The 24,002-nt window shown below is 49.9% G+C and overlaps 1 protein-coding gene across 4 annotated transcripts in view; it reads left to right on the top strand.

Moving 5' to 3' along the window:
- Positions 1–24,002, top strand: part of Tspan11 (tetraspanin 11) — a 67,861-nt gene that overhangs the window by 23,358 nt on the left and 20,501 nt on the right. For all 4 annotated transcript variants that reach the window (XM_085687177.2, XM_085687179.2, XM_048444050.3 and 1 more), the window contains exons 2-3: positions 1,416–1,510; positions 11,763–11,954. In XM_085687177.2, coding sequence (XP_085543303.1) covers positions 1,427–1,510; positions 11,763–11,954 — 276 coding nt within the window. In that variant the 5' untranslated portion in view covers positions 1,416–1,426. The remainder of the gene's footprint in view (positions 1–1,415; positions 1,511–11,762; positions 11,955–24,002) is intronic.

Below are 24,002 nucleotides of genomic sequence, written 5' to 3'. Positions count from 1 at the left end.
GTGCTTATCAGTGGCAAAGGGATTGATCTGTCAGAACGAAGTCACAGCTCCAAAGCTGTGTGTGCTCCACACCATCACTGAGAAATATACGGCCTGAAAACAAGGAGAGCTGAGGAGAGTTTAACAGACCTCATCAATGCAGGAGTCTGCTGAAAACCTCCAGTAACCAATGGGACAAGCCGGCCCAGAATCGGACCGAGTTGGCCTCATTGACCTCTAGTTCACATTCTTTCCAAGTAGTAGGGAACCCCCTCCCCCACAGAAAGCCCCTTCAAGAAATCATTTTGCCCCTTCTGCTCACACGCCGTTTGCCTACCAGGGGTTAACCCTGACCATACCTCACAGAGAGGCTGGGGTGGAGCAGCACACTCCAGGTGGCAAAGTCTCCAGCTAAAACGGAAAGATTCTCTTCCAAGAGAACAGAAGAGTGTACCTCCCCTGCTGTCTTCTGGCCAAGAAGTTCTGCCAAGCCTCCTCACTTGGTGATGTTGCACAGAGAGGTTAAGTAACCTGTCACAACCCAGGCGCAGAGACTACCTGCTGAGGTGTGGACCTACCGAGAAGCAAAGAGGGCCAATGCTCAGCAGGCCTTCTGGAGCCCCACTGACTTCACAGTTCCCGGGGTCATCCATGCCGGGGTCAGAACAAGGCAAGGTGGCGTTGAGCCAGAGATGGGGCATCTGGGGGGAATGGAATGGGACTCTCATTTATTGAGCACACACTACATGCAAAGCCTAGTTAGACCCTGGACTAGGAGGCTCTCGCCATTCTTCCTGAGGGTCCTGCAGCACAGCCATCATCTCTGCCTCTAGAGATGAGGCCTCAGGGAGGGAGGGCGTGGGCTTGCCCACAGCACACAGTGAGGACTTGAAGCTAGCAGCCAGCATACGGAGCCCCCCAACATCTTCTAGCAGAGTCACTAGTCAACTGGACCTGCCTCCTCCTCTGGGACCTGGGGAGTTGGGAACAGGTGAGGTGGCCTATGCAAACATCAAGGACCCTTCCAGACAGATACCTGTGCACAGGGACACAGGCAGAGATTCTGCTCAGATCTGCAGCTTTGCCAAATGTGTGGGCATGCATGAGCAAGTGTGAGCATGTGTGCAAGTGTGTGACAAGAAAATATGTCCGGCAGTGGTGGTAAGACGTGGAGAGACAAAGGACTCCGGACAACTGTGGGTTAGCTTTGTGTCATAAAAACAAAACTGAGATCCAAGAGTCTAGAAAATTTCACCCAGATCCCCCTTTCATAGGTTGTATGTCTTCATCTGGGGTCCACGCTGCACATGTACACCCAGGGCCTCAGACTCAAACCCACTGGGAAGCACTGACTGGTGAAGCCTTTGTGGGTGCTGGGGCGGGAACGTCAGGGATCGCTGTGGTGCCCCTACCCAGCATGTTCGTGTCCTCCACAGGCCCAGCTGCCATGGCACACTGCAAGACAGAGCAGGAGGACTGGCTGTTGGCCCACCTGAAGTACCTGCTCTTCATCTTCAACTTCTTCTTCTGGGTAAGTGGAGGCTGTGGCATTCCCCTCCCCACACCTGCACTCTGGCCATGCTCACTTTGGAGTCCCTGTACCAAGGTTGGCTTTTCCCAAGTCAGAAACCGTGCTGGAACTCATCCTGCCCTGCTCTCAGAGTGAGCCCTGCCCTGGCTGTGAAGGCTGCAACTCTCATGGAGTCCATCAGATCATACCCAGGTCAAACTGTGTTTGCAACCTCATCCATCTACCCTGTCTCCAGAACACCATGCCCATGCGATCCTGACTGCCGAAATGATGTCCCCTTCCCACTGAAATCCACTCGCCTTGCTGGCCATGGTCTCAGAGCTACACTGTGACAGGGATGGTCTCTGTGGCATTTGACACAGGTTTCCCACAGCAGCGTGGCCTCTGTCTCCCAGTGGGGATTACCTATTTAATTAGGAACACAATGTCATCAATCCCCAGAGGGCCTGTAGAGAGGCTGCATTTTACTCTGATTCATTTGTTAAGATGGTGTCTCACTATGCAGTCCAGGATGGCTTTGAACTGGTGACCCTCTTGCCTCAGTCTCCCAGCTGCAGGTCTTAAAGGGGCTCACCATCCCATCTGGTGTTTGTTGACTGTGTGTTTTGTTTTGTGGTCTCAATGGATGTGGGAAAGACTAAGACGGAAGGTTTGCTGGCAACAGGGACCCTGGCAACTGTGGATGCTGTGGCATTTCTGAGTCTGTTTCCCTAGCTGGAGTTGGGAGATTATCTCCAGTCTCTCAATCTGAAAATGCACCTGAATCAACATCTCAGCAGGGCTGGGCTCCAGGTACCAGGCAAAAAAGAAAAAACAAACAAACAAACAAACAAACAACCACTCCCCAACCCCATCTCAGAAACACAGGGAGCCCATAGGGTCACACTGGTCCCAAGCTCAGAGTGGTTTCAAAGCATCAGGAAAACTGGCCGCTCCAAATATTATCTGTTAAAATAATGGACACAGTGTTTGCTTAAATACATTTCGTAAAGCTTCCGGGAACAAAAAATAAAATGACTTTGGCTTTGATCTTCCCAGGAAAGAGTTTTCTGGAACAGGGAGGCCCAGGGGTACAGATCTCGGATAATGTGCCCTAGGATGGAGGACTGGGCTGCATGTAGAGATCTGACCACGGATAAATCAGTTAGGGCACTTAGAGTTCCTGCAGAGCAAGCAACTTCACTCCCTCCCCCTTTCTTCCTTTCTTGGATATTTCAAGGTTTGTTGTTTTGTTTTGTTTTGTGACAGGGTCTCATACTGTAACCCAGGCTGTCCTCAGACACATTGTGACAATCCTCTTAGCTTTAGCTGGGATGGCAGGCATGCGCCACCATGCCTGGGTCAAACTTTTTGTTGTAAGACTTTTTTTCCTGACCACAAAAGTCTCCTGTGCCCACTCCAGATAATCTCCAAAAGACAGACAAGCATAAAAACACTAAAGACCCATGTCTGACTATGTTGGTCTCCTAGGGTGACAGGACAAAGCGCCACAGTCTGCAGTCTGGGTGGTGTTAAACAGCAGGAAAGGTGTTTACTCGCTGTTCTAGGCCTAGAAGTCCGTGATGCAGCGCGATGCTCAGGTCTCTCAAACTGAATTTACCAGGAAGGGAATGTTCAGAGCATGAACTCCTTCTCCACAGAAAAGATTCCTTCCTGTTTGAGACACACTCCAAAGTCCGATTGTTGTGACTTACCTGAACCCCAGTCATAAGACAGAGCAGTGTCTGTTCCCCGCCCCCCCCCCCCACGCGCTCCCCCGTGGTCACAACTTCTGCCTTCCTGAAGGAATTACAAGACAGGGCAATGGGCAAGAGGCTGTATTTGCACACCCTTCAGCCTGCTGCCCCTTTACCCTCCAAACACAGAAGCTGGCACAGAGCAGAGCCCAGCCACTCAGGCTAGGAGTGCAATAAAACAAAGTCCCTCTTTCATGAATGCAGAGTGACTCTTGAGTGGAGGTCTACATTGCAGGGCTCTGCCAAAGCCAGCATGGAGCAAACAGCCCAGGATGCTGCCATGGTGATCATAATAGCCAGCACTAAAAGATTCTGCAGAGGACACCCCAATGACCTATTCAACTATAATAGTCAGTGTTACTAGTGTCCTTATTGTGTAGAGGGGGACCTGGCTCACCAAGCCAGTCACTGACAATCATCTTAGTTATTTTATTGCTGTGAAGAGACAATGTGACCAAAGCGACTTATAGAAGAAAAAGTTTATTTGGGACTTACAGTTTCAGAGGATGAGTCCATGACCAACACAGTAGAGAACATGGCTGCAAGCATAGTTCTAGAACAGGAGCTGAGTGCTTACATCCTGATCTATACATAAGAAGCAGAAAGAGCTAACTGGGAACGGGTGGACTTTTGAAACCTCCAAACCCACCCCCAGTGACGCATCTCTTCCAACAAGGCCACACCTCCTAATCCTTCCTAAATAGTTCCACCAACTAAATTGTTCAAACATGTGAGCCAATGGGAGACCTTCTCATTAAACTTCCCACAACAATCAAGCTTCCAGGAAGATCACTTATTCTCATGTTGTTATGTACACGGAAAGGGGGTGCCTGAACAGTAAGAATTAGAACTTACCATTATGAAAATGCCTGGCACGGTTGAGGGTCTGTACTGATGCTCTGCTGGGATGGGATGAGTTAGCCATCGCCATCTCTTCAGCGACTTCCTCCCCATTTCTAGCACTGGGCTTAGAGCTTCTGGCATCGTGACCTGGGTAGAAAACAAGGGATGTAATATTGTTTTTGAAGAGAATCTTGCCTGTATAGGTGTGATGCCCACTGAGACTTTGCTCTTTGCCAATAGCACTCTCCTTATCATACACAGACCACAGTACTGAGTGACCACATCTGGAGCCCACTCTACGCACCCCCGGCAGGACTCGGGCACCGCCCTTCCGTCACCCTGCCCCTGAGGCCTCCTGGGATGAGTCTGCTCAGGGATCACTGATGCCACCATTGACATACCTCCTGGGTGACCCTGAACAGCACACATGCCCAGCTTTCCTGCATGGCTGGCAAAGAAACACTCCCCCCCTTCCTTACGCAGCTTCTGTCACCCCTCTATTGTTCTCTAATTTATTATTTTAATTAGCTGCTTGGCTGTGTTAATAATCAAACTGTTCCCAACCTCCCAGAAGCTCAGCCAGGCTATGGGAGAAGCCTGGCAATGCTGCCTCATCTCACAGCCTGTCTTGCATTGAGGGTCCACCCAGACTTTGGTGCTACCAATGGGAACCTCTTTAAAGGAACACAGGTGACTGAGGAGATGTCCAAGTAGGTAAGAACACTTGTGTAACCACAAGGACCTGAGTTTAAATTCGCAGCACTTATGCACAAAGCTAGCCAGAGAAGCAGGCTGGAAACAAGAGACTCATGGAGCTTGCTTGCTGCAGGCTAGCTCCATGTTCAATGTGAGATCCCGTCACGTGGGTAGAAGGGAGGTGTGGGACATCCAGAGCCCTCCTGTGGCCTTCAAGTGGGCATGCACACCTTCACACGCACACACAGACACACACAGAGAGAGAGAGAGAGAGAGAGAGAGAGAGACAGACAGACAGACAGACAGACAGACAGACTGACTGACTGACTGACTCAGGGCTGATAGTGGGAGCTGAAGAAACATAGGAGACTTGAGCACCACCTGCAGGGTAGGTAGGAGAATATCCCCTCAACAGACCCTCACTCCTACCCAGCTCCACGTGGCCTCAGGTTCTGGAGTCCAGGAGGATGGAAAGCTAACTGAACGGGGCTTTGTCTAGGCAGCGTTGGGGAAGCCATCTCCTCTACACGGGCAGGACTTTCCAGTGAAGCAGCTGTTTGAGGGTAGTGGGGGGAGTTGTCTCTTGGGTCTGGTGTCAAGGCCCTGTTTGGGGCGAGTTTGTTCACTTCTCACAATTCAGCATCATCCAATGGGGCAGTAAGATTCCTGGATCTCTCTTCTTGTGTGAGCACAGAAATGTCGCTTCTGTTTGGGCCAAATTCCTCGAGAATATGAAATTTCCTTTTTATTTTCCCTTTCTTCCTCCCTTCCCCTCCCTCCTTTCCTGTCTTTCTTGCTCTTTTCCTTCCTCCCTGCTTTCTTCTCTTCCTTCCCTGACAGCATCCACCCTCACTCTGGCTCTCCCTGGGATACCGGGGAAGATAACGATGAATCAAGGGGTTAAAGGGGAGACATTCAGTGTAGTGAGTGAAGCAACCCTCCTGTGAGGACGGTAACTATAGAAACACGCACGAGGCTTGGTGCTGATAGGGGGGATGGCACGATTCGCTGGTGTTGGGTACAGTTGACTCCAAACCAGGTTTCTTCTGGCTTCTTTGGAAGGTGAGGCAGTTTGTGACCCTGCAGCTCCAACCCTCTGTGTACTGTGAGAGCTTGCACTCATGGGGCAGATGTGACTCAAGATGAGAGGCTCAACAAGGCGTTCATTCATTTCTTCATATTTAAAACCACGCAGCTGTGAGGAGCTGCAGGTAGGGAGCCACCCTGGGCCTGCATGAAACAAACCCATCCTTACAAATTTGCTCCTGCAGAACTGGTCCAGAGCCAACAGCCAATAGGACCCGCGGCTGGGCAGAGCTAGGAGAGAAGCCTACCTGGGGTTTGAGAAGTGTCACTCATTAGCAGGATACAGAGCAGCCTCCTATACTCTATGACTAGGAGACTCCAGGCTCAGGTGGTCCAGGAGTACCAGTGACTTCCTGTGCGCTGGATTCAACCAGTGCTGTAAGAACTGAAACTGTGGCTGGAGATCCCTCTGCAGTGAGGAGAGTGGGGATGCACACCTTAAAGGTGGCCTAACTGGGATGCATCAGGACTGGAGGTAGAGCACCTGCCTTGTGCAGCATGCAAGGCCCTGGATTCCATCTCCGCGTGGCCCCTCAACCCCAAGAGAAAGAAACCCAAGCAGCCAAGGAGACGAAGCTTGGTTCAGGCCAGGCATCCCAGTTGTCCCCTCAGCCTGGTTCCAACCTCAGGTTACTTCTCCATTCCAACCTAGACTGTGGTAGACAAAGTCAGGGTCTCTCCACCCAGTCACCTCCAGTGACATGAGGGCAGGGGCAGGCTTGGCTCTAAGAGTTTTCAGCAGGCACTGGTGAAAAGACAATGATAAAGCATGGATCTTACATTATATATCGGCACTCCCCTAGGCCTTCCTGGGAGCTCCCAAGTAGGCTGGGGGGAAAAGTCCTGCTGACATGGGCCCAGCCCACCGTAGGCGGAGCTTCTGCATGCCAGGAGGGGATGGGCAGAGAGCTACCAGAGTAAGGAATTAGAACGCTCCGGCAATGCTGGAAGTAGGTGCACACTTGTGATAGGCTTGGATAAAGATCTTTATCACCGGGATAAAGAGGATAGTGTAAGAGGGTTGGAAAGAAAGAGAGATGAGAAACGGTACCCAGATGAGCGGCAGTCCAGAGTGCCTGGATGCAGACCTACCTCTGTACCAGACACCCAGACCCTGTCACCTTGCCCAAGTTCACAGTCTTGTTCACTGCTACAGTCTTACTGGCACCGACAGTGGGTTCAAGAGCAACGGTCATGGACTTAGAAGATGGATCAGGGGATGGCAAGCATGCAGGATGAGGATCTGAGTTCAGATCCCCAGAGGTCACGTAAAGCCAATCACGGCAGAGCACAGTCTGCGATACCATCACTCTTACATCAAGAGGGAGGCAAAGGCTGGAAAATCCCAGATGCTGGCGGACCAGTTAGCCTGGTATATGCAGCGACAAACAAGAGACCCTGTCTCAGCAGAGTCAGCTAAGTGCAAGAGGAGGACCAAAACCCAAGGTTAGCCTCCTGCCTCCACACATACTGTGGAGGCAGACTCTCACACATACCCTTCTCTATGCACCCCAAACACACATCACACCACACATACAAAGATTAAAAAATAATGGGGTTTAAAAAAAAGAGTGAACATCTCCTACCTGGCCATTAAAGCCAGGGTACAGAGAAAGGAAAGTGAGGGCAGACATTTAAAGGCCTCCAGGCCATGCAGGAGAGTCTCGGCCTGAGGCTCTGTCTGGGGTCAGTTGTACAGATTGGTAAGTAGCCTGGTCCACCTCTGGGTAGAGCAAGAGCTGGAGGATTACCTGAGACAGGAGCCAAGGTAGACAGTGCAGCGAGGATAGGGAGGTGGCCTAACAGCAGGTGAATCAGCGTGCAAACATCACAGAGAAACAGCAGCAGCACCCTTGCAAGGGCTGCTGGGTACTTGAGTGATGGGACCATCGGAAAGGCTGTCCAGGGGTCATTCATAAATGAGGAGCACAGTCCTGAATGGGTCACCCTTCCTTCCTAACCCCAATCCTTTCCAGAATGCCACCGAGCTGCTCTGACCCTGACATACACACACACACACACACACACACACACACACACACACACACGCCTCATATGCCATCACCCTGTGTGTTCCTGCCTTTCCACGCCGTGGGCTACCCAGCACGGAGGGCAGAACATTCTGCCCAAGGCTTCCTTCCTGCGTCCCTAGCAGAGACACCCTACCTGTGAAATCCTGACCGAGAAAAGTCCTGCGGTTGCTCTCACAGCCTCTGCCTGCTTCCCACCCCCCAAGTCTCTACTTTCACCCTGTCAGGCCTTGGGCAAGGATGGCTGCTCAAGTCAGCCAAGTGCCCTGGACCACACAAACAGCATTTTGGCAATGTTACTCTTCTACAATGAGCAGTTTTGCAATGACCCTGTATGGGTGATCATCTCTGCCCCTCCTGTCTTGCTGTGTCTTTGTCCAGCTTCCCATCCACTGACCACAGTATTTTCTGACCCACTGGTGACCGGCTATGGCTGAGAAATTCAGTTACTATCTGACAGAAGACCAGCTCTGTCCTATGAGGAACTGAATACTATAGACCCAACTTGGTGCAAACAGCTAGGAAAGTGGGATCTGGGATCAGCGCCCCATCTTCACAGCTCCTACCCAGTGGCCCAATCTGCAGATAAAGACACCGGGACTTAAAACAGTTGGTGTCCCACTATCACGCAGCTAACTGCACAGCCAAAAGAACTTGACCTGGTCTTGCTGGCTTCTGTCCCCTGTGACACCTTCTGGTAACCCATCCTGACACTGAGTGAGCATTTTTACTTCTTGTTCAGAGGTGACCAAATCACGTACAAGAAATCAAAGTCCCTGAAGGACTTAAGACCCTCTCGGTCCATTTCTCATGGCTAGCTACAGTACTGATCCCTCAGTAACTACCTAGAACTCTCTGGGGAGGGGGACCTTGAGGTTCCAGGCCCATTGATTCAGACTAGTCTCTTGCTTTCTTCAGGTCATCAGACCTAGCGTGAGCTTGTCTTCTAGACCTTGATCAGGCCAGGATGTCCCTCCAGATCCTTCTCAGATCCTGTGTTGTGGCTGGGGACCCAGCTTCCCTAAGGATCAGCTGCTTAGCAAGATCTGCCAGTGCTGGGACAAAGCACTCAGCTCAAGCCCTGGGACAGCTGCTCCCAGGGAAGGGGCCAACTTGTGTTCTGCAGGGCTTCACACAGCGCCACCTACTGGGAAGAGAAAGTTGGGATGCTTGGCCTGTGCTGTGATTCTCCAAAGGGGAATCTGGGAGCTTTTAAAAATGTCCCTGCCTGGGTCTTACTCCCAGAGGTGCTAATTGGCCTGGGTTCCAGCCCTGGTTTTTCATGACTCCCCAGGTGATTATGTAGCCACATCTCTGAAGACATGGAGAAAACTTGGAGACTTACCCGGATGTTTGCCTTGTCCATGGTGTATGAGCATACTTCAATCGTACCCAAATGCATCACTTTGTGTGCTAAGTGATTCTTTGTATCAGATTCTGAGTGACTTCTTGTGCCCCAACAGATTAACTATCCCCAGACCAAGCTGAGCCTATCCTTCTGAGGGTTCAAGATATGGAGGCTCAGGTTACTCCCTGGTTGGGAAAGAGCAGGGGTTCAGAGTTAGCCTACCTAATAGAATATGTGTGCCTATTCCCATACAGATATTGTACCCATTAAATACCATGTTTTTTCAGGTTTTTTGATAGCAATATAACTCATCATAGTCACATTAACTATCTCATGGTATTCAGAATCTCTGCTCAGCAGTATCCTATGCCTTTAGATAATTTGTTTTGAAGGAGAGAGGAAAGAGAGGGAGAGATTAGTTACTTCTTAGTTAATGCACTGTGTTTGTTATGCAATGACCTCAAAATGTAAGATTCTTGGAAGAAAGTAGCTCAAGGGGTCTTTAGTAGCTGTAGATTAAAACCACCAACCTAATAAGGCTCCCTCAACTTGAAAGACGGAAGAACTGAGGACCAAAGAGATTAAAGGGCTATCTCTGAGCCAAATCATTCAAAGTCGAGAGCCTCACACAAACTTGCCAGGCAATACAGTTATATAAGGGGATTGTGGGGGTAATATTTTACTCAAAGTTCCCGGTGGTCATGGAAGCTGACCAACAGGGGTAGCCATTAGTCAGTCGGGCACATCTGTTATTCAGTTTCATCCACCCAGACTCAGGAAACCTTTTGTTCATAGAAATTGTGTGGCGCATATATGAGCTCCACCCACAGGGACTCTGAAGTCTACTGTGTCCTGGGATTCCTGGCTCTAAACATCATTTTTGGCTGTTGTTGTTTTTGTTTCTTCCACCAAGAAAAAATGCTGCCCAGTATAGTGTTAGGTGCCATTCATCAAGAGATACGCCCTGAGTGTAGAGAGAGAAAAACAGAGGCCAGCATGCATCACACAATGGTGGGAACATTAGCCTCTCCCGTTCCACTTAGCAGCATGGCTGGGGTCCTGTGCAGTGCCCTCATGCTGGCTTCTCTGACTTGGAGGTACCAGCGGAGATAAAAGAGTGCTCGGAAGGAATCATCCATTCGAACAGCAGAAGCGGAGGAGCAGGCACACCCACTCCGTGGGATCCAAGGACAGTCCTGCCTCTGTCCTCAGAAGACCTGGCCCTGAATCAGTTCTGAAACTAATGGTGTCATCCTGGGCTTACCGCAGGTCTCAGTTTCCTTCCTCATCTGCTAGCCGGAGATGATAAACCCTTCCCCATCCTCCCAGGATGGTTGTAATGTTTAGACAAGAAATTGGCAGAGTACAAGCCAATCACACGAGGTAGGTGCCTGGTGTGTGTTAATTGCTAAGAAGAACCCCCAGGCTTTGCTCCACTGAGGTCTGTGACTGCTCAGAACAGAGAGTGGAGAAGTGACCATGGAGTCACCATGGTACAGATGAGGAACCTTTCACAGGGATTAGCAGAGATAGAGCGGGGTAGGAGCAGGCTTCTCCAGCTTTGCCCTTACTAAGACCTCTAAGGAAGCCTCCACTATCCTTTTGGAGTAAAGAGTCCATGGTAACCCGAAGACAAGGGACAGGGAGAAGTTGACCTTTCTAGGATTAGGCAGCAGAGCCGTTCAGAAGTCTGAGTCCTGGGCAAATGGTCTTCGTATTCCATATATGGCGTCTAGAGTTCATGTGTGGTGTATAATTACATTCTAGTTAAGCATCACACCCACCAAGATGGCTCTTTGGCCTCCTAATCCCTGGAGGCTGACATCCTGGCTGTGCTCCATGACACTCTTCCTCAGAAGCAAGTGAGCAGGCTCCCATCTGGCCCCATCTCTGGATCAAACTGGAACATGCCAGAGAGCAAAGAGGGGAACTCAGCTGCCTCCCAATCCTTTACAGGGACCTTTCTAGGAAGCAGGCACTGGGGACACTTCCTAGCTCTCCGTCCCTCCTGGATCTGTCCATCCTAGAAACAAGACCTCAGGCAGGGTGCCTTTCCCCAGTGAACCTGCTTCTTCACCCACTGTCCAAATGTGAACATGCGCCAGCATGAAAAGCCCTCTGGGAGGATTTGGGAGAGACCAAGGAGCACTCTGCGAAGAGAGCACCAAGAATGATACGGGGAAGGTAACGGGCCTTTACCCATGGTCAGTAAGAAGCATAAATGTGGGCTAAACTTAGATCTGAAATCTCTCTGCATGTGAGGTGTGTGTGTGTGTGTGTGTGTGTGTGTGTGTGTGTGTGTGTGTGTGAGAGAGAGAGAGAGACCTGGCAAGTTCACCGAGCATCCGAAGCCTCCATTTGCTTTGTTATAAACTAATGTAGTATTCTTCCTTTAGACCCTTAGGAAGACTAATTGACAAGGTGCCTGAACAGGATCTCATGCCCAATGGGCACTAGACAGGTGGCAGTTGGCAAAGCCTCAGGTGCCACCTGACCCCCCTTTGTCTCTGCAGGTTGGTGGGGCAGCTGTCATGGCTGTGGGTATCTGGACACTGGTAGAGAAGAGTGGTTACCTCAGCATCTTGGCCTCGAGCACGTTTGCCGCCTCTGCCTACATCCTCATCTTTGCTGGTGCTCTTGTCATGACAACTGGCTTCCTGGGCTTCGGGGCCATCATCCGGGAGCAGAAGAGCTGTCTCTCCGTGGTGAGTGTCCCTCCGCTTCTCTGTGGGGATTGTCCCTCCACAGGAGTGTTCTTCCATGGACAGTGAGTGTAGGCCTGTGCACTGTGGGGGCAGGGAAGCATCACACGTGTCTCTCAGGTTGGGCTTGTCAGCCTAAGTATGGCACTGAGGATCCTGGGGAGCCAGAGCAGGGAGCCTGCTGTGGGGACTGTGAGGGCTTTGCGCTCCAGGTATGTGGGACCTGAGCCAGGAGATCAGCCTTAGCATTACCATGGCAGTTTCTAGGGTCTTGATTCTTCCTCTTCTTCCTCCCCTTCTCCCTTTTTTCCTCCCTTCTTCCTATTTCTCTTCCTTCCTTTTACTCCTCCTCCTCTTCCTCCCCAAATCTTTTCTTTCTCCTCTTTTTTCTTCTTCCCCTTCTTCCTCCTCTGTCTTTTTCCTCCCCTTCCCTTTGTCTCTCACATCCCCGTCTCTTCCTCCTCCCCCCTCTAGACTTTAGCAGGCAGTTTTCACATATATACCAAACGGACCCTCTCTGCCCCACCACCCAGAGCTCATCCTCGTCCTTGCATGGTCCCCGTTATCTGGTGCACACCCTCCCCGTGTTCTGCACTCGGGTGAAGTGGCTCCAGACACTGTGGCATCTGTGTTTCGGCATATGACTCTCAAGCCTGAGGGTCCTTCACCACAGAGGAAAGCAATCAATATTCAGTCCTTAACATTATGAAATAATGAGGGAGCTTCTGATTCCCCCAACTGATTCATAAAGCGGTATTTCTTTTTAAGCTTGTTTAATTAGGCCCATGTGTTGATTCATCTCTGAAGTCTATCTCTGGGTTTGTTGAAAGATCTGATAGATTTCTCGATTTTTCTTTCTTTAGCTATGTCCCTGTATGTTATTTAACATGTACCCTTGGCAGTTCTGTGGAAAGGCTTAATCAGGTTTAACAGATTTGATCATTTGTAAAGAATATTTATTTCATGGCTAGCATTTGTAGGCAAAATGGGCTCCATGATGCGTCTTCCTGGGGCTCTGGGGAGACACCCATAGCAGCTACTCAGGGCCAATAAAGAGGCCAAGGAAAACCCACCAGGGACCCTGAGGCTAAGACCACCTTGGGCCCCCACACCCTGTACCCTTTGGCTGTGATCGACTCCCTGTAACCTAGCCTCTCTGTGCCCACCTCAGAGGACCAAGCCCAAACTTCAAAAGAGAAGAAACAGAAAAACCGACAAATGCCTGGGCTTTGCAGGAAAACCTAAGCTGCAAAATAGATCCAAATTTCAAAGAGAAATCAGGCTACAGGAAGAAGCTCTGCAGGGCTCTTGAGCTCCCTGTATCTACCCCACACCCCTCTCCCAATATCCTCCAAAGACTATGCTGCTCGGTCTTGTACTCATCCTCAGGAGTGGGAGACAGGGGTTGCCGTGGGGAGCCTGAGGTCTGGCCCCTGCAGCAGCTCTCAAAACAGCGACCTAGTTTTTGGCCTGGATATGAGAGCTGCTCTGTGCAGGCCCAGCTGGATGGTGCTCCCGTTTTGAGGGATCTCTTCATTTTACTCTGAGAGAGAGTCTGGAACCAGGGTGCTGGCAGGGTACAAGGTGATATGTAGGGTAAAGTTCCACGGGGGACCAACCTTCAGGGTGGATACTCTAAGGCTCTCTCCAGCAGTGGGCAGAAGTGCTGGGAGGCAGTCACAGCCTGCCTGACTGTCCCTCATGCAGCGATGCAAGAGCATGGTCATCTCTTGAAGCCCATAGTAATAGGTTCTGGGAAATGCCCCCACACCCTGCCCTCCACACACATACCCAGAGCTGGGGGATGCTCAAGGGCCTTATACAGAAAGATGCAGTATTCACGTGTAGTCTGTATCCACACGCCATCTCTTTAGAAGTCCTCGTTAGCTACTTATAATACCAAATACCATGCTGACTCCACATAAATAACTGTGTCTTATTATTAAGGGCTGATGGGGAAAAGCCCACTATTAAGCCCGGAGAAAGACCTCTTTCCTTTACAGACTCAGTTTGTGGGTCTGTGTCCTGCTGGGCTCTGAGAGGCCTAGGGTTCTAGGCAAGTTCTTACCCTGACCTCTGGAACCTGTCCCAGGAGAGCATCCTGCTGAGCTCTGTACCTCCTTCCTTCCTGCCGTGGATTTTGCCTTATAGGGCATCTAAGGGAACAAGTAACAGAGGAGGCAACTTCTGGTGGGGAGACCAGGACGCCCTCTTGACAGAATGAGAAAGAATGCAGACACTGTCCCTTGAGGACCCAGCTTCTGACTCAGCCATCCATCTCGGGGGTGAGGTGTCCCCAGCAGCCTTGGGAAACAGTCTCTGCTGACTAGGCGCAGCTTGCTGACGACACAGATGGCCACTGTTCACTGAGCACACCGCCTGCTGCTCCTCACACCCCATCAACCCCGCGAAGGCACTGCCATCTGCACTGTTCCCGGCGCTGGCGCATGCTAACTCGCTCAGGCCTCGCATGCCCACGGAGCTGCTCAGACTCATGATGTGCACTTGACAGGAGCTGGGGAGCAGGTACAGGTGAAGTGACCTGCCTAGAGAGGGGTCACTGGGAGAAGCATGAAGGGAGCAGGCTCAGCCAAGCAGGTAGGAGGCCAGAAGCAATCGACCTGTCAGGGAGGGGTGGAACACACAAAGAGAGGCCAGAAGGATGTCGAGGGTTGATTTTGAATGTTAGCAAGTCAGAGTTAGGAGAAGTTAGGAAGGAAAATTTATGATAGGCCTAGTCTTATCTCTCTGATCTACCTGGTCACTAGTTACTGGGATGTTCACAATGAGGATGGGGGAGGGGTTGAGGCAGTGAGAAAATACAATGCACAGCTATAGCTAGGGGCAAATGGCCCATTTCCTGTACTCTAACATTGCACACCTCCTATCCCCAGAGAGGTAAGATTCATTCTTCCTTACTGATGTGGAGTAGGCCTAGAGATGGGGGAGGGTGACTGTGAACCCAGTACGCAGGACTCCTCTCTACTTCCCCCAAGCTTGATGGTTCCACAGTCAGGTCTAGAATCTGCCCAGAAAGCTACATAGAAGCACGTAATCTCCAAATATGATCTCAGAGTAGAGATACAAAATGGGGCAGGATGCCTGTCCACCTATGACTGCATGTGTGTGTGTGTGAGTGTGTGCACTTACAAACGTGCACACGTGCATGCACACACACACATACTTTCTCTTACACACATATGCGTGCGCGCACACACACACACACACACATTCTGAAACTTGCTCAGAGCTCCACCTGAGGTGGGATGTAAGGGACCCCTTCAGGGATCGCACACCCACACATTACAGAGTCACCCTTTCTCACCAGATGGCATGCTCCCTGTGGCACCCTTGCAGCACTGGCCACATGGCCAGTACCTCCATTTTGGGGTGAATCAGAAAACAAACTTCCAGGGAAAGGACCCCAGAAATCACCCTCGTTCTTTGCTTTTCATCTGGAAAGAGACAAGCCATCCTGAGTCATGAAAAGGACATGAGCTTGGGCCCAGCTAGGAGGCATATAGGTGGACAAGACAGCCTGTCTAGGCAGTAGATAAGGCCCTACCCTGGAGATTATGAATTCACCAGACTTCCTGGGCCCAGGCAAGAGTCTCTGGCTAAGAAAGACAGGGAGAGCAATGTCTCTAGGAAGGAACTGATAGGAAAGTGTGCTGGGATTTAAGAAGGGGAGGGCTCATTCCAACAGGCCACTGTGAGGGTTTCCTTCATTGAAATCTAATCCCATTTCAATCTGAGGCCTTTCTTAGCGAGCCCAGCTGTCTGGATTCTGGGTGTCTGTGCAGCCCTTGTGAGGTCTGCTCTTTGGGGCGTTTGTGCTGATCAGAGAAATGCTCTCTATTTCTGTTGGGAACTAGACCCTTGGGGAGCAGATCAAAGACTAAAGTGCCACCAAACAGAGTAGCAGAGAGACTGCTCTGTGGCTGAGTAGAGAGCAGAACAAGACAACCTAGGGAGTCACAAGGGAGGACACAGTCAGGCTGTGGGGGCTGGGTCCCGGTACCCTCCAAATGACCTGCTATTGCAGCTTCTATGGAGGCTGTGTGCTCGCCCAGGCTGTGCGCACACTGCGAGTAGCAGCCCTAAGAATAGCTGCTAATTTGGGTCCCTTCTCAAAGGAGTGTTGCTATGATGTGTTGATTAGAGCCACGGTTTTATGATCTTTACATAACATGGCTTCCCTGGACCTTATGCTTCCTCATTACCATCACACAATGGGGTTACTACGGTGACCAGGAGAAGCTGGGTGACTCCTCCCAGTGGGAGGTTGCACAGCAAGGTGGGCAAGCTGCATAAAAGCTGCTTTTGAGCCCCAGCCCAGATCTATCTGCCCTGAATTCTAGACTTTGTCCTCCCGGCTAACAAAGCCTCAGAAGCCCAGATGGAAACGTTGTGACTCTGGGTCCGTGGGTTTCAGAAACTGGGTTCTAGATCTTACTTTGTTCATCCACCCCCTCCCTAAAAATAAAAGAGCTCCTGACAAAGGCCCAGTTTAGTCTGAACCATCCATCACGATCTCCGTTTGGCTGAAGATAGAAAAGTTTGCAGGGCCCACATTCCAAATGCTAAAAATAGGCCCCTCCTTTGATCTGGGTGGCATGGGCTCTGGTCATCGGCTTTCAGCTCAGATGGCCTGAATTATCTGTCTCTCTCCTGTAGTCTTAGCTAAAATAGAAGACCTGGTGTGAATAATTTAAAATCCATCCCGTTTCCCTCTGCAGAGTTCTCATGCAAAGCCCATTGCTGCCTCGGTGTCCGAAAGGATAAGCTATTCTTGTTCTCGAGGACTGTCTCCTTCTTAGGAAGTGACTTTAGGGGCGGCAGATATGCCAGTGCAAAGAGTACGTGAAGGAGGAATAGCAGGCCTTGGTAGAAGCGGGCCAGCCCCTCTCAAGGCATTTCCTGGGGATGCTCGATACCATTCCCACCAAACTGCGATCCAACTTGGATGCCCATCATTCCAACGATGTTTTTCATCTTTTCCCTTTTCTCTTTGTGTGGAACTGGACTCACTGTGTTTCTCCTTTGGGGCTTCCTACCGCCTTCATCTGATTCAAGATTTCACAAGGAAGTTAACTCAGGGCGGTGGGGGAGAAGAAAGGCAAGGCAGTCATCTCCAGAAAAAGAGAATACTTCTAAAGCAACCTACCCATCTCTTTAGGCCAAAGCTGGCCTTTAAAACTGCTTGTGTTAGCTCAAGGAAGTGCTAACATTAACTTCTTGATTAAACTACTTAGAGTCCAATGATTGAAAGGACAGAGAGCCGGGGAGTGGGTAACTCGGGGTCCTCTGCTTACCCCAGTCTGTCCTCCGTCCACTCCAGTCCTCGCTGCTTTAATAGGCAGGGCAGAAACACAAGAAAGAAGATTCTGGACCGTGTTGATTGTGAGTTTGCTGGTGGAGACGTGAGTCTCACAGCAGCTGTGTTTGTATACGGCACACGCTCATGCACACACGTGAACACACACACACACATTGCCTGTCCTCAGTGAACAGTGACACCGAGCCAGGGAAATCAATAGTACGGTTCGGGATGCTCATGGAAGCAGGCGGTATCTGATGTACGGTATGATGCAGATCTCTGGTGAAGCAGACACATCATACCGACATGTCTAACAGCTGTTGGGCCCCAGCCTCTCATCCCAGGATGACAAAGCTGTTGATTGCCCTGAAGCTCAAAGGAACATAAGGAGTACCTGAAAAAAGAAGGCACTGACTTTGCAGTTTCTATGTTTTTCCTGCACAACCATCCTTGGACTCTGGTCCCCTGCTAGAAAGGCCATCTAGACCAAGAGTCAGTCAGACTGCACTTGGGGAGCCTGGAAAATTTGGTTTTATGGGGGCTCGAGAGATAGCTTAGCGGTAAAGAGCGCTGACTGCTCTTCCAAAGGTCCTGAGTTCAATTCCCAGCAACCACATGGTGGCTCACAACCATCTGTAATGAGATCTGATGCCCTCTTCTGGCCTGCAGACATACATGCAACAGAACACTGCACATAATAAATAAATCTTTAAAAAAAAGAAAGAAAAAAAGAACTTGGTTTTAAAGGTGGGTGAATGGTTGGACAGGTGGTCATGTGTGCCATGAAAGAAGCGGGGAAGGAGAAGGAGGTGAAGACGGGAGAGAAGAGCCGGGTGTCAAGCCATGGCTTCCCTCTGGCCTATGAGACTGCCTAGCAGAGAGCTTTTATGACAACTCTGTCCCTGTACTGACCCACACAGTCTCTGGATGGGTATTAGACACTTTCGGGTTTCCTTCCCAGCCAAGTGTGCATCAACCCAGGGGTGTTGTTTACTTCTGCCATTACTTCTGATAGTGTGAGAAAGCCCTTGGATGTGTCTCGATCTTGTAACCGGGTTCCTGCCACCTCCCTTAGGTCTTTAGCTGGACTCTAAGAGAAGCCTTCTCTCCTACCTACCCACCTCTCCATGTGACACTGTTGCATGGGTAGCAGCAGTGCACACTCTACACACAGCCTCATGCTTGGCAAACCTGAAAAAGAGCTCCCTCTTTGGGTGCCCGCTCCTCATTACTGAGCCTGTGAGCCAGGCTGCAGAAGGCAGCCCAGGGAAGATCATCAGGGAAGAGGCAGCCAGTGGAGAGAAGGGGTCACTAGTAGAGAGAAGGGGTCATTTACAGAACCACACCCCTTCTCCCCACTTGTCTCTATTTAAGCCCCTGAGTTTTCACACACTCATACCCACCCTGGGAAGCAGGCACAGTCAGGTGTTACTCTTCCTAGAGAGACAAGCATCTCTTCACTCCAAATGGGCACCAATGACACACCAAAGAAATAAATCCACCCAAATCTACCTTGTGGAAGCCGTGCTTACGCCCCAGAAACTTACTGTTACAGCAACCCCAGTTACTTACAGGAACACAGGTGACCTTTACTGAAGGACCCATCCCATTATGGATGCTAGCTGGAAACAGCTTTGTGCCTGCACTCCCCATAACTTACAGAAACACAGGTGACCCTCCCTCGGGGAGCTACTTCCCTGAAGGACTTGTCCCAGTATGGATGGCAGCTTGGAACAACTGTGTGCCTGGACTCCCTGTAACTCTCAGGCAATTCCACCTCTCCCTCACAAATACTATTTGTATAACCTTGGGGAACGACCTTGCGAATCTTTTTGAGTCTTCTGATCCCTGTAACTTCCCTGAGCTTCTGAACTCTAATGAGTCAGATTGCCCCTTTGGAGGGAAGCCCTCAATTTGGAGGAAATAGCTACACAAGAGAGAAAGATTGCCGTCCTCTCGGGGTCAGAAACATGGCAACAGGCCTTGGGCCTGAAGCTCCATCTACGTTGGGACCAGGAGAGGTGGTAGCAGATATTTGACTTGTTCCCTTCATCCCGAGTCCTGGACTTGACTGTGGGAAAGCCTTCAGGATAACTGTCAGTGGCCAGTGCCTTAAGCATTGAGGTTTAAGGGATATTCCATCAGTTGAAACGTATACCCCGGAAACTAGAGGTGTGGGGGCTGAACCATCCTATGATGATAACTCATGAAGCTGATGAAAATGCATGGCTTTCCATCTGCAGCCAGCAGCCTCAGCCCCTCTAGTTTGCAATAAGCTTATACCCTTGACCCACCAGAGTAGAGAATGTGACATCCCAAAGACAGCCTGGTCCCAAAGCAAGAACACAAGACCTGCTCACCAACAGAGAGGAGCTAGCTGGAGCTGCTGTGGAACGTTGTACATAAGAGAAGGATGCACAAGGGAGGAAGGAGGCCCTGTCCTGACTCTTCCCGACCAGAAGAGCATGCTGCACAAATACACCCCTCCCATGTCAGCTTGCATCTAATGCATAAAACCCAACGTGTACCAGGCTTTTCCTTTTGGGCCACTAACCAGCTCTTAAATCATGACATGGAGACTTCTTGTTAGTTAAACATACAGAATAATGAAAGACTATTAAGAGCTGCTAAGGAAAAAGGCCAAGTAATGTATAAAGGCGGACCTATCAAAGTTACACCTGACTTCTCAATGGAAACGAGGAAAGCCTGAAGGTCCTGGTCAAGCCTTATGCAGACATTAAAAGACCATGGATGCCAGCCCAGACTACTATACTCAGCAAAACTTTCAATCACCATAGATAGAAAAAACAAGATATTCCATGACAGAACCATATTTAACCAATACCTAGCCACAAACCCAACCCTACATAAAGTACTAGAAGGAAAATGCCAATCCAAGGAAGTTAGCTACATTCACAAAAACACAGACAATAGATGATCTCACAGCAGCAAATCCCAAAGGGTGGGGAAACACATACTAATATCACCAACAATGAAAACTAAAATAACAGGAACTAGTAATCACTGGTCATTAATATCCCTTAATATAAATGGACAGAATTCACCTATAAAAAGACACAGGCTAACAGGTTGGATATGAAAACAGAATCCATCCTTCTGCTGCATACAAGAAACATACCTCAACCTCAAAGACAGATATCACTTCAGAGTAAAGGGTTGGGAAAAAAGTTTCCAATCAAATGGACCTAAGAAACAAGTGGGTGTAGCTATCCTAATATCTAACAAAATAGACTTCAAACTAAAATCAATCAAAAGAGACAAAGAAGGACATTTCATATTTGTCACAGGAAAAATCCATCAAGAGGAAATCTCAACTGAACCCTTCAGTTCATACAAGGGCACCCTCATATGTAAAAGAAACACTGCTAAAGTTTAAATCACACATTAAACCCCACACACTAATAGTGGGAGACTTCAACACCCCATTCTCACCAATGAATGTTTAGCCTAGCTTAGGTTCATTTCTCGCTAGCTCTTATAACTCAACCTGTTTCTCTTCATCTACGGTTTGCCTCAAGGCTTTTTTCCTTTCTTTCTGTATGTCCTACACTGTGTCTGCTGGCTGGTGGCTGCCTGACTGACCCTGGGCATCTCCCTGTTCTACTTCCTCCCATTCTTCTCTCTTCTCTCCCAAGCCTAGATTTCTCCTCCTACTTATTCTCTCTGCCTGCCAGCCCTGCCTGTCCCTCTCCTACCTAGCTATTGGCCATTTAGCTTTTTACTAAACCAATCTGGTGCCTTAGGCAAGAAAGGTGAAACAAATGCAACACATCTGTACATAATTAAGCAAATGCAGCGGAAACAAATGTAACATGTCTTTACATTGTTAACAAAGGCAGCAGAAACAAATGTAACATGTCTTTACATCGTTAACAAAGGCAGCAGAAACAAATGTAACATGCCTTTACACAGTTAAAGTAATATTCCACAGTATAAACAAATGTAACACATCTTTCCATAGTTAAATATTCCACAATACCAAAGGGTAGGAACTTCATGGCAGTCACACAGCATTTGATCACAGAGCCAAGCTAGGCCTGGAGTACCAAGCCAGGCCACCTTCTGTGCCATCACCTCCCAAGCCAGGACCACCTTTGTCTGTACCCAATCACTGCTACCTCCAGCAGCATGCTCTATAGAAGTAGGTTTTTAATGGAGGAGGCTTTACAGACACTTAACTTCCTTCATCACCCCTCCAAACTTCTGCAGCCAATGATTCAAAATACATAGAAGATTTGAGGCTGAGCCCACAAACTCAACAGGTGTTTGCAGCACCCTGCCACCATCTTTGCCCTACCCACATCGTGTTCTCCCTGAGCACAGGTGACAGACATATGCTAACCATCTCCCTGTTAGCCTGTAAGAAAATGGGAAAGCCCAAGCCACTCCAGGGGCCATAGTGTTAGTGGCTACTCAGGTCCCCATGCATTAGTCTATCAGCAATAGCATTCTCTGGGTTCCCTGGGCTATGCGGTCCCCACAGGGAGCCTGCTGTTCTCTTTACAGTCAGTTGTAGGCCCTGTGCCCATTCTAGATCCTGTTGTCACTCAGCCCATTCAGATGAAACCCTGGGAAGTCCCCACATAAAACCTGGTAGACGTCTGTCATTGGCTCCTCTCGCAGGAACTGTGTTTTGCTTCCATGATGCCCCCAACACATATAAGGTGATTGATCCTCTCTGACCCCAGCAATTAGCCTTGCACTCTGGATGGCCTCTGTCACACTTCCTTCGTGTGCCTCTAGAACACCTCCTTCCTCCCCAGAGTCTATCAGCCCCCTCCCTGCTGGGTCTCAGTCTCCCCTCAAGCTGCCAGCCAGCTAGCTTCATACCAGCTCTGGTGATGTCTGTGCCCGGTCCCTCTAGCAGACCTGCTGGGCAAGCTAGCTTCTGCCTGGTACAACCTCACAGCTCCAGGTGGGATGGCTGAGGCCCAGCATCCAGCAAGACAAGGCTGTGGCCTGTTGGCCCAGTCTGTGAGTACTGGATTGGTGCCAGGAGGGCTAGGGGTCACCTTCGACCTTCCAACAGTGACATCTCGTTAGAGGAACGACTTGATGCTCCCGAGTCCACATCCTCTCTCTTCTGCAAATAGCCAAGTGCCTCCAGCTGGTGGGTAATTGTCAGAAAATAATTTGCCCCAAGGTCACTTGCTGCTTAAACAGCTGGCTCTGACTTTTCCGGTTTGGCTTGGTCTGAAGTCCCTGAATCTTCCTCCCTGGGCTGCTGTAATCTCTCCACGCTCAGCTGCCGGGATCGTCTATGGGCTGCTTCCCACTGCCTCTTAACTTTGACCATATCTTGATTCTGCTCTTTCTTCCAGACTGCTCTGAGGATAGCCTGGCATCTCCACCTGTCCTAGCCCTCCTGGACCAGCACGTTGATGGTCGCATAGGACAAGTCTCACAAACCGTTTTTGTTTTACTCTCATGTGCAGAACGGTGCTGGGTGACGGGGACAAGAGGGGAGCGTTTTGGCAAGCTTTATGGCAGAGTCCGTGCAACAGAGAAAATCTGAAATACCAATTTTATGAAGTTCTTAAAACTGACCACAAAGATGGCAACATAGATGCTGAACTGTGGTCCTGTGCCATTTGTCCCTGCGAATCTGGCCTAGAAATTGCCCCAGTGCTGGATGAGTCCAGCTGAAGACTGTTTCTAATTAATCACCCTAATGTTCCAGGGAGACATATTTCTACATGTTTCCTGCGGGGCCTCTCGTTATAAAATATACTGGTTTGTTTCCGCGAATTCTGTGCAATCCCAGAGTCCTCGCAGATCTATCATTTTAGAAAGTATCCAATTTTGCTTCTAGTTAAAACTGTTCCCCTAACGAACTATCAAGGGGACTGGGGAGATCGCTCCAGGAAATACAGGCCTTGCTGTGTGAGCGTGGGGATCAGAGTTGTTCATTCAGATCCCCAGAACTCAGGCAGAGGTCATTCCTTTGCCATCCCTATGGCAGTACACCTCTCCCCAGGTCACCAAGAGCAAGCAGGCGGGCCACTGCTTCAGAGAGCAGAGTTTCCCCAGGGATCAAATACCCTTTCCTGGGAAGTGGGCATACCTGGTCACCCTACATAAGGCACCAACAACAGACTGAAGAAATGATTCCACTCCAGTCCAGCTTGGTGAGCCAATGTTGATGCTCCTTACAGGAGCGTGGGTGACAGAAAGGGAGCTTTCTGGCTAAAAAGCCCGCCTAACACAGATGAGGCACAGATGTCCCCGTGCTCCTTGGACAACTTGCAGGCAGCTCCACCCAAGCATCCCCTCTCTCCAGCAGTTGTTTCCTGCTTATGTCACCTTGGGCAGAGGTCTAGAAATCTTGTAGCTCTTTGCACCATGAGAGAATGCTTCAATCTGAAGAAGGTGGTTACACAACATTAGGGCGTCCCTCCAGCCTCCTGACCCTCGCTTAGGTCAGGCTGAGTAGTTTCATGTGCGGATGTGACCTTCCAGACAGGCGGGGTCAAGTCCCTCTCAAGCTTGTGCTTCTGGGTTCCACCCTTGGCCTCTTGACCAGTAAATAACTTTCTCTAGTCTTCTTCTGTGCATCCCAGAGTGTCTGGAGACACATATGCAGATCAAGTCTCAGCATCTGCCAGAGAGACTGAAAGGAGTGTGTCTTGGGGCTTTCCCAACCTCTGAATCACTGACATGGCTGATGGGTAGTTTTGTGCGGTGGGAACTGCCCCATATCTCAAAGACGG

This window comes from Myodes glareolus, chromosome 3 (genome assembly GCF_982192425.1).
Source record: "Myodes glareolus chromosome 3, mMyoGla1.1, whole genome shotgun sequence".
Taxonomy (NCBI): Eukaryota; Metazoa; Chordata; class Mammalia; order Rodentia; family Cricetidae; genus Myodes; species Myodes glareolus.
This window is presented reverse-complemented; position numbering and strand designations above follow the sequence as displayed.